The sequence below is a fragment of the Papaver somniferum genome, chromosome 2 (genome assembly GCF_003573695.1).
Source record: "Papaver somniferum cultivar HN1 chromosome 2, ASM357369v1, whole genome shotgun sequence".
NCBI classification, from domain to species: domain Eukaryota; kingdom Viridiplantae; phylum Streptophyta; class Magnoliopsida; order Ranunculales; family Papaveraceae; genus Papaver; species Papaver somniferum.
This window is the reverse complement of record NC_039359.1, coordinates 80,595,466-80,604,447: the sequence shown is the minus strand read 5'-3', so window position 1 is coordinate 80,604,447 and position 8,982 is coordinate 80,595,466. Positions and strand designations below refer to the sequence as shown.

The following is an 8,982-nucleotide window of genomic DNA, read 5'->3' as shown; positions in this document are numbered from 1 at the left end:
TTTTTTCAAAAGACTGATATAACAAGTTATCAAATTCCACCGTTATAAAATTCATATGAAACAAAATAATCATGCCATCACTGGGATATGAAATTTGAAAATTCCCATGAAAATTTTCAGTTTGGGTCTGCTTTGGGTTCAGCAAATGCAATATCCCTGGAAGCGTGTATTAATGAGAATTGGAGTGGCGTGATTTTCAAAGTAGTAGGCTGTAGCACACTACAGTCGTATGGACTCCTAGTTCCGCTTAGTTGCGTGAACCGAATGAGAGAAGGCATAAAAATCACAACCTTGACCATCTTTATAGAGCATTTCATATAACACATATTAGAGCTACAACGTCAATCGAATCAGCTTCCCTTGCCAACGCTAACGAATGCCCCAGAAATGGTATTCTAAATAATGTATACGCATTGATCCCATTAATCAGGAACATAAAATAATAGGGAAAATTAGGCTCAGGCCCAACCCATGGATAACCCATAATATGAGGCCCCTAGATAAAAGAGTTTTATTAGTAGGCCCTGAATTAAAAAATAAATTTAATAAAAGCGAAAAGACTAAATTAGCCTCAAGTATATAAGAGACGTCACCTACCTTTCTCTCGTTCAGACGCCATTATTTCATTTCCAAGGAGAGAGAAAACAAATCTCACTCACCTGAAACAGAAAGAAATCTAGAAAAAAACCGAAAAAATCAAGAAATCTTCCTGAAATCTGTTCCAAAACAAAGATCGAGATCAAAAACTATTCATCATTTGCTAACCCCTAAATCAGAGAAACAGATCGAAAAAGTTTCAGATTCAAAAACCAAAAAAAATCAAAAGAAACAGTTTCAGATTCAGTTTCATTATTCGCCGTTGTTACTTTCCTGTTGATGAAATACTCCGACGATTAATCACTAGGTAAGTTTTGATTTGAAGCTGTTAGTTTTGATTCCTGTTGTTACTGATTCGTGGGTCGAAATCTGAACTAGGGTTTGTAATAAGATTACAACAAACATAACTCATTCTGACTGATAATTTTACAGATCGGAGAAGGAGAACAATCGTTTGTGCATAAAATCCATGAAATAACTGATTAAATAGAAACAAAGGTAAGTCATGGATGTGATATAACTGATTGATTTAGTGGATTTCATTTCTGAGATGTTACTGTTTGAAAACCCTAGAAACTCTAAGTTGAATTGCAATCAACTAACTTGATTTTATTACTACATCAACTGCAGATTCAGAATCAAATTTCTTTTGGAATAAAAATGGTGAAAGGAAAAATGAATCCCCCTAGAAAAGATGATACAATTACAGGTACTAAGTTGTGAAAACTATTGTTGTCATGGTCTCATGTTTATTTCTCATATAACGCTTGTGAATATGTAATTACACAGACAAGGACATGTGTAACTATAAGTTACACACTCAAAATGTAACCACTGACTGTGTTGTGGTTTGTATATTGATTGTGTAACTTATAGTTACACATACCAAGTGAGCCTGTCACCACTGACTTGCCTAGGGATGTGTAACTAGTAGTTGCACATAAAAAATTGGTTGTGTTTAGGATGTGTAACTTGTAGTTACACATAGAAAATTGGTTGTGTAAATTGAAGTTACTCATTAATATGCATGTGTAAGTTAAAGTTACACCTTGTAGAATGTCTAGAATTGAGTGTGTAACTTGTAGTTAAAATCTACTAACTGAAGAAATTTAAAAGTTTCTAATGTAAGTGATGCTTTTGAATGTATAACTACGCAAACAAGGGCCTGTGTAACTTTAAGTTACACATTCAAAATCTCACCACTATGTTGTGGTTTGTATATTGAGTGTGTAACTTGTAGTTACACATACAAATGAGCCTTGCAGAAGTGGTTGTGTAACTTGTAGTTGCACATCTTAACTGTGAGTTACACATTCAAGATGTTACCAATGACTTGCAAAGTGGTTGTGTAACTATAAGATACATATTGAAAATCTAATCACTGACTTGCCAATTGACTGTGTAACCTTAAGTTACACATGCATAATAACATAACCTTCATATGCATGTAAGTTAAGGTTACACAACACAGAATAGAATGATTCAGTTTGTGTACTTGGCAAATACACATAGTTTGTAACATGATTTTCATTTTGTAGTTAAAAACGAGTGTATTTGATAAGTACACAACATACTGACTCATGCTATTTTTGTGTGTGATGTGTACAGGAAACCTAAGGCAGTCGTTGAATGCAGTAAAGGATTTAGTAAAGGTGATAAAGCCTATAGGACTGACTGATAGGGCTCAAAGATATCTTAGGAGAGCTGCTTACGGAGAACTCGTAATGATGTATTACGATGACTATGATACAACTGTACCAACTACAACAAGACAGATAACTACCAACAAACACGGCGTCTTGAAGCTCTTGAACTGCTTTGACATGGATTGTGAGACACCATGTTCATTCAGGTTTGCTGATGATAAGATTATAGAGTCTACACCGGCAAAGCTGGCTGGTATATTTTGCATGCAGAGGATTGGAAGCAGAAAGGGTCAGAAGCTGTTAAAGTACTATTGTCCTAGTGATTTGACTGACAATGTTTTATACAGCAAATACTTCACCGATATCAAATCTACAAAGCATCAGACGACGGTGACTAAGACAAACATTTTAGAGAAGATAAAACAACTTATGGCAAAAAGGAGAAAAAGTGGGAAAAGAAAGAAAGTTGATGAAAAGGATCTAGTTTGCCTGATAGGTCTTTATCTTTGTTGTGTATTGTTTTTTGGCGACAAAAATGCCAATGGAGTGAACGCGAAATATCTTAGTATCGTTGAAACTTATGATACGGTGCTCAAGGTGTCGTGGCCTGATTTAATACACGAGCACTTGTTTGAAGAGATTCATACTAATCTTAGTTGTTTGTCAAATGTGAAGGCTTGTGTGCAATACCTACTGGTAAAAAGCTTGTGTGTAATTTCTATTCCAGCAGTTTTAGTGTTACGTGATGGATATTTTTGTTCAATCGACTAATTAAAATTTATATGTTGCAGTTATTGTTTGCTGAACACACGCCAGCAGGATTAATCCAGAAAGTTGAGAACCACGAGGAAGATATCCCGAGGGTTGGGAGATGGGATATATACCAGATTTCTGATTACATTTGGAAAACAGACATGACACAGTTTTCGGTAAGTGTTATATGTCAGTTGGTTTAGGTTTTGTAAATTTATGGTAATGTAATTTAGATAAAACTTTGATGTAATCAAAATTGTCATGTGTAGCTATAAGTTACACATTTAAATGTGCTTGTGTAATTTATACTTACACATGCAAAAGATAACACAAGTGAATGCAACTATAGGTTATGTAACATATATATCCTGTTTGTATATATATCATGTGCTTATGTAACTATAGGTTACACATTTTATATGTATATCCACTTTACATTAGATATATGTGTAACCTTTAGTTACACATATCCACTTTACATTAGATATATCTAATGTGCTTATGTAACTATAGGTTACACATATAAAATGTGCTTATGTAACTTTAAGTTACACATACAACGGAAAAATGTATATTTAGAATGTTCAACTGTTTTTTGCAATCTCTTTTTAACCTCTCCATCTGTTAATTGCAGCCAACTCCTAGCTTTGTGGCTGAGTTTTCACAGCTTGAGAAGCAGCTGGGTATATCAACCGTGGTACCCAGCAAGGACGACCTGCAAAGTTGGCTGAAAGCGCAAACTATTGAGAATAGCCATCTGAAAGAGCAACTGCAAGAAAAGCAAGCAATGCTTAAAGCAGTGTATGCAATTGCAAGAGAAGGGATATCAGAAGGGGACCTTTCAGGAACAGCGGAATTCAAGGTTCACAAATTTAGTTGCCAAATTATGCAAGCAATGGGTATTGATCCTTACAAAGTGACCCAGGAAGAGTTTATGCAACATGAAGATGATGTACATGGAGGTACTGAGCATGGAGCTACTGAGCATGAAGAAGAAGAGTTACAATTAGTTGAGACAGAGCAACAAGGAGATGGAAGTACTGAGCAAGAGAAAGAGAAAGATGACGCGGAAACTTCCTTCCATGAAGAATGTAAGTAGTTGTTCATTTTTAATTTGCTTCTTTAACTTGATAGAGGTACCCAATTAGTTGACACTAAGGTCTTTGAACCTTTTTAATTTCATATTTTACTTGTTCATTTTTAACTTGCTTGTTTAACTTGATTAGACTTAATAAATGTTGAGTAAACTGATCATATGGATGTGTAATCCCTAGTTACACATGCCACATGCATGTGTAACTTCTGGTTACACTAGTTAGATGCATGTGTAACTCCATGTTACACTAGGTATCCATGCCATATTCATGTGTAACATGAAGTTACACATATTAGTTATCCAAGCCAGTCGATTACACATGATATATTCTTCTTGAAATTTTATTAAAAAAATTTAACATCATCATCATCATCCTAATTCTCGTTTCAATACTTGTGCAGTTCCATGTATGAGCCTTGCAGCTGGAAATACGCCAACAATTCTGCAAGCTCAAACTGCTGCAGAGGGGCACAAAAGACCACTCAGGACATATAGTTCGAGTATGAAGAGTGTGACAACTTGCAAGACTCCACCAAAGAAAAAGCCTGTCGCAAAGCAAAAGCCCACTCCTACAAATAATGTTGATGAGGAGCAGAAGAAAGATGTTGAAGAGACACCTGTTACGGATGAGGCACAGAAGAAAGCTGCAGATGGTGGAGTTGTGGATGGGGCAGGTGATGATGTAGCTGCAAAAGTCAATGAGGATACACCTGGAACTTTTGATGACAGTTCTGCTTCAACACAGTTTGAGGACTCCATGGTGATAACTGCTACAACACCGCAAACACAGCCTGACAATGCTCAGACCTACAGTTTGGTCCAACTAGGAGCTAACCCTGATGATATGACGAATGTTGAAGTGAGTGAAATGATAGATGAGATCGTCAGCAACATTAACAAAACTGAAAATGGACCCGCAGTGACGGAGAATGCAGAACCTACCTCAACTGGTAACCACTCTTCCGTTCTATGTTTTGTTTGTAATGGAAGTGTAACTTCAAGTTACACATTGTAAAAGGCATGTGTAGCTTGAGGTTACATACAATACATTATTATTTTGGCTTGTGTAACTTTAAGTTACATACATGTGCTAATTTTACTGAGATTCTGCCTATATTTGTTTGTGCAGCTACAACGCAGGAAAACGTTTTTAGCCTTGGATTAGAAAAAACTCCAAAACCTGCAGGAGAGTTACTAAAGGAAGCTGCAAATACAATAAGAGAAAGGCAACCATCATTAATACAACAACGTGTGCTGAGGAATAGAAAAATCCCAACACAAGATCTGAAACAATATCAAAGAAATTCAAAGAGGATTAAGAAGAAAGCTAATGAAGAAGAAATGGCCGCAGTTCCAGAAGTAGAAGAAGATAGAATGGCTGAGGTTGCTGAAGAAGATGATGGAACAATGAGAAACGATGTGAAAGGTTCAGAAGTTATCGAAAGGCTGGAAGGCGAGAAAAAGAATAAAGTGCTTGAATATTTCAATACTCATCCGAAAACGTAAGTAGCTTGACTCCAAGTAGGCTTGATTCTGTTATTGATTGTTGTATTTTACTACTTGATTTTGTTATCTTGATTGATAATAGTTTACTTCTTTGTAATGCAGAGACATTGCTTGGATAGAATGCGACGAAGATGGTAACCAGATGTTTGATATATCTGGAGAACTAATGCTACAGCTTACAAAGAAAGAATCCTATTTGGAGTCAGAATTCATCGACTTCTACATTAGCAGATTGAAGACAAAGATGAACTCTAACAGCAAGTATGACAAAGCGATATTCCTGTCGCCAAAAGCATACGTAAGTACTTCAATATATTTAAAATCTTATTGCATTTATAATGTGTAGTATATGTGGTAAGATTATGATAACATACTCAAGATTTTTTTTCCAGTGTAAAACCCAAGGCCCTGTGTGTAACTTCTGTTTACATAATCACTTGTTCATTTGTAACTTTTGATTAAAAATGTGAGTTTGACATTCCAAATGGTTTTTGCAGATCTCTTACTTGAAGGATTACGAAGAATTCAAGAAATTTTGGATTCCGAAGCTTGCGAAGGAGTATGTCAAGTACAAGAACGATGCAGTCAGACTTTTCGCCCCAATGTGCAACAAAAACACACACTACACACTGCTGGAGTATGACTTGAGGAGCTCTAATCCTTGGTCCTACATGAACTCGTCAAACGTTAAGGAACTCAAGGGTGAACACCTTCTTCAAGCCAAGAAATATGCATTTGCAATTACTACAGAACTCAGACTACGCTGTCCTTTTGCTCTTGGGATGAATGAAAATGCCAAGAATCTCAATGCGCCCCCACAAGGTACAATTCCTGACTGTCTTCCATGTGTATGCAATTACATGAAGATCAGGATGAAGAATAAACCACTTGACAAAAAATTAACCTCAACTATGATGCTATGGTGGACTGATAAGCTGAACCGCATGAGAGGAAGCATGCTATACAAGATTCTTTCGGATCCATCTAGAGATGTGTAAAGCAGTCATTAGGATTAGAAAAAATTCTATACTCGCAAATATGTTGTTAGCCACAAACAGATGTTAGACTTGGAAAATATGTTGTTAGAAACTTTTAAATTTCGTCAGTTAGTAGATTTTAGCAGTTCTTAGTTTTGCGAAATATTTTTGGGTTGAAATTCTTTGAATTAAATTTTTTTATCTTGTTAGAACTACTACTGCTGTGTGTACAGGTTTCAGAAAGTATGCAACAGGTTAAGTAACTACACATCTTAATTTGATGCAGAAAGTGTAACCTGAGTTTACATATACATTTATCATGTGTAAGCTAATGTTACACATCCATATATTTGAGTGTAAACTGAAGTTACACAAGCCATTGATCGGATTGTCCAATAAATCAAAATAAAGTTACACCAGCATTTATCATGTGTAAGCTAATGTTACACATGCAATCACAGCAGTGTAACTTCCGGTTACATATCCATATATTTGAGTGTAAACAAAAGTTACAGAAAGCATTTGACCACTGATCAGACGTATACAATAAATCAAAAATAGAATAAAACGCATTTCAACTGTGAACTGACAAAATCTGAATGAATCATCCTTACACATAATCAACGTTGAAGAAAAATAAAAGCGTTTGGTCCATGAAAACCAACATGAAGAAAATTAAAAAAACAAATAATCAAAGATAAATAACAATCAAATCATTAGTTGCAGAAATGAATTTTGTTAGGCTCAAGCTAGTGGGGTGTGAACTTCCGAGGATTCCTGCAACCTGCCTTGTTGTGACCTGTTTCCTTGCAGTTGCTGCAATGAACTTTCCTCTTCACCTTCTTCTCGTGTTTACTTATAATCCTTTTCCCTGGTGGTCTACCTGGATGCTTCTTCACGGTAGGTGGGTTGACGGTGTCGTCTGGATGATATTCAACAGGCCTGTTGTAGTTGGGAATCGGTTGGATGGCATGCATATAAGTCTTCCTAAAATAGTCGCTTGTAAAATACGGTGAAATGAAATCAATAGCCTCACGTTTAATCTTGCGTATGGCTGCAAGAGCATGAGCACAAGGAAAACCATATACGCGCCACCTGGAAGAAAACAAAAAACAAATCAAAAATCAGTTAGTTGCACATACAAATCATAAAACACTCAAAATTAGCTAGCTACAGGTGCATGTACAGGATGTGTATCTTTAAGTTACACATATAAAATAAATTTGTAACTATTATTAACACATGCATATATCTAATGTAAAGTGGATATACACATTCTTAAACAAAAGAACATACAAAGAGAAGAAAAAAGCATAAGAAACCAAACCTTTGACAGGTGCAAGTCTCGTGTTCGAGGTCCACCATGTGAGACCTTTCACTAATAACTTCAAACACGGTAGGGCTAGCAACCAATACTTCCCAAGCCAAACCTTCATCTTGAAGAGCCACAAGCTTTTCTTCATACTCAGGGGTTAATGGAGTCATCATATTAGCACCAATTTCACGACGCTCCGCCATCAAACACATTATTTTCCTCCTAATCTGAAAAGGAGAAAAAAACTCATCAATGCATAAAGTGACAAAACATGAAATAAAAAGACAACAAAACACACACACACACTCAATTAACCTGATCAAGAAGAGCAGATGCAGGCATCTTCTTGTGAACCAGAACCCAGCTATTGACTGATTCTGCTAGAGTACTAGATGTTCGTCCATATCGACAACCTTTGAAATAGGCATTCGCATATGCTTCAGGTGGGATTGTCTCGATGTAATCAGCCACCCAATCGCAGTTCAAATCTCTAATCTTCTGTATGGCTTTCGCATGGTTTTCAGGTGAGAGTGCGTATGTCGCCTCTCGGAAATGGTCCATCACAAGTGAGTACCTAGGATCTGTTGCAGTGATGGGTATATTCTTCGTCAAATGATAGTAGCAGAAGCTGTGGAACCCATCTGGATAAACAAGTGGAACACCTTGCAAGAGTCCTTCATGGCGATCCGAAAGGAAGGTGATTGGCCTCCCATCACCAACAACTTCTTTCAAATTCCTTAAAAACCACTCCCAGTTGTCGATCGTCTCAGAATCGACTAGTGCAAAAGCAAGGGGGAAAAATCCTACAAAAAAATTGTGCAGAATCGAAAGAATAATAAGTTTCACACATGCTAAAACAAATATTTAACTTAAGGTTACAGATGCTATTTTCTTAGTTACACACTGAGTAAAGTAATGTGTAACTGAGAGTTACACATGTGTAACTGTTAGTTATTTGTCAACTGAAGTTGTTCATAAAAAAAAAAAAACACATAGAAAAAACATACCTTTACCACCATTGATCCCAGTAGCTGCCATCAAGCAACCTTTGAATGTACCAGTCAGGAAAGTAGTATCCAAGTATACCATTGG

General features: G+C 36.3%; 2 protein-coding genes across 2 annotated transcripts; both read left to right on the top strand.

The window, feature by feature from the left end:
- The first annotated feature begins 514 nt into the window (after nucleotides 1-514).
- On the top strand, nucleotides 515-3,014 carry LOC113351476. The gene is made up of 4 exons (XM_026595456.1): nucleotides 515-904; nucleotides 1,030-1,095; nucleotides 1,228-1,306; nucleotides 2,206-3,014. Exons 3-4 carry the CDS (start codon nucleotides 1,258-1,260, stop codon nucleotides 3,012-3,014), a joined length of 858 nt encoding a protein of 285 aa, XP_026451241.1. The 5' UTR covers nucleotides 515-904; nucleotides 1,030-1,095; nucleotides 1,228-1,257.
- A 72-nt stretch (nucleotides 3,015-3,086) lies between these two features.
- On the top strand, nucleotides 3,087-6,647 carry LOC113353623. The gene is made up of 6 exons (XM_026597160.1): nucleotides 3,087-3,172; nucleotides 3,631-4,087; nucleotides 4,494-5,042; nucleotides 5,222-5,594; nucleotides 5,701-5,896; nucleotides 6,096-6,647. The coding sequence occupies exons 1-6, from the start codon at nucleotides 3,158-3,160 to the stop codon at nucleotides 6,594-6,596; spliced, it is 2,091 nt and encodes a 696-aa protein (XP_026452945.1). The 5' UTR covers nucleotides 3,087-3,157; the 3' UTR covers nucleotides 6,597-6,647.
- The last annotated feature ends 2,335 nt before the right edge of the window (nucleotides 6,648-8,982 follow it).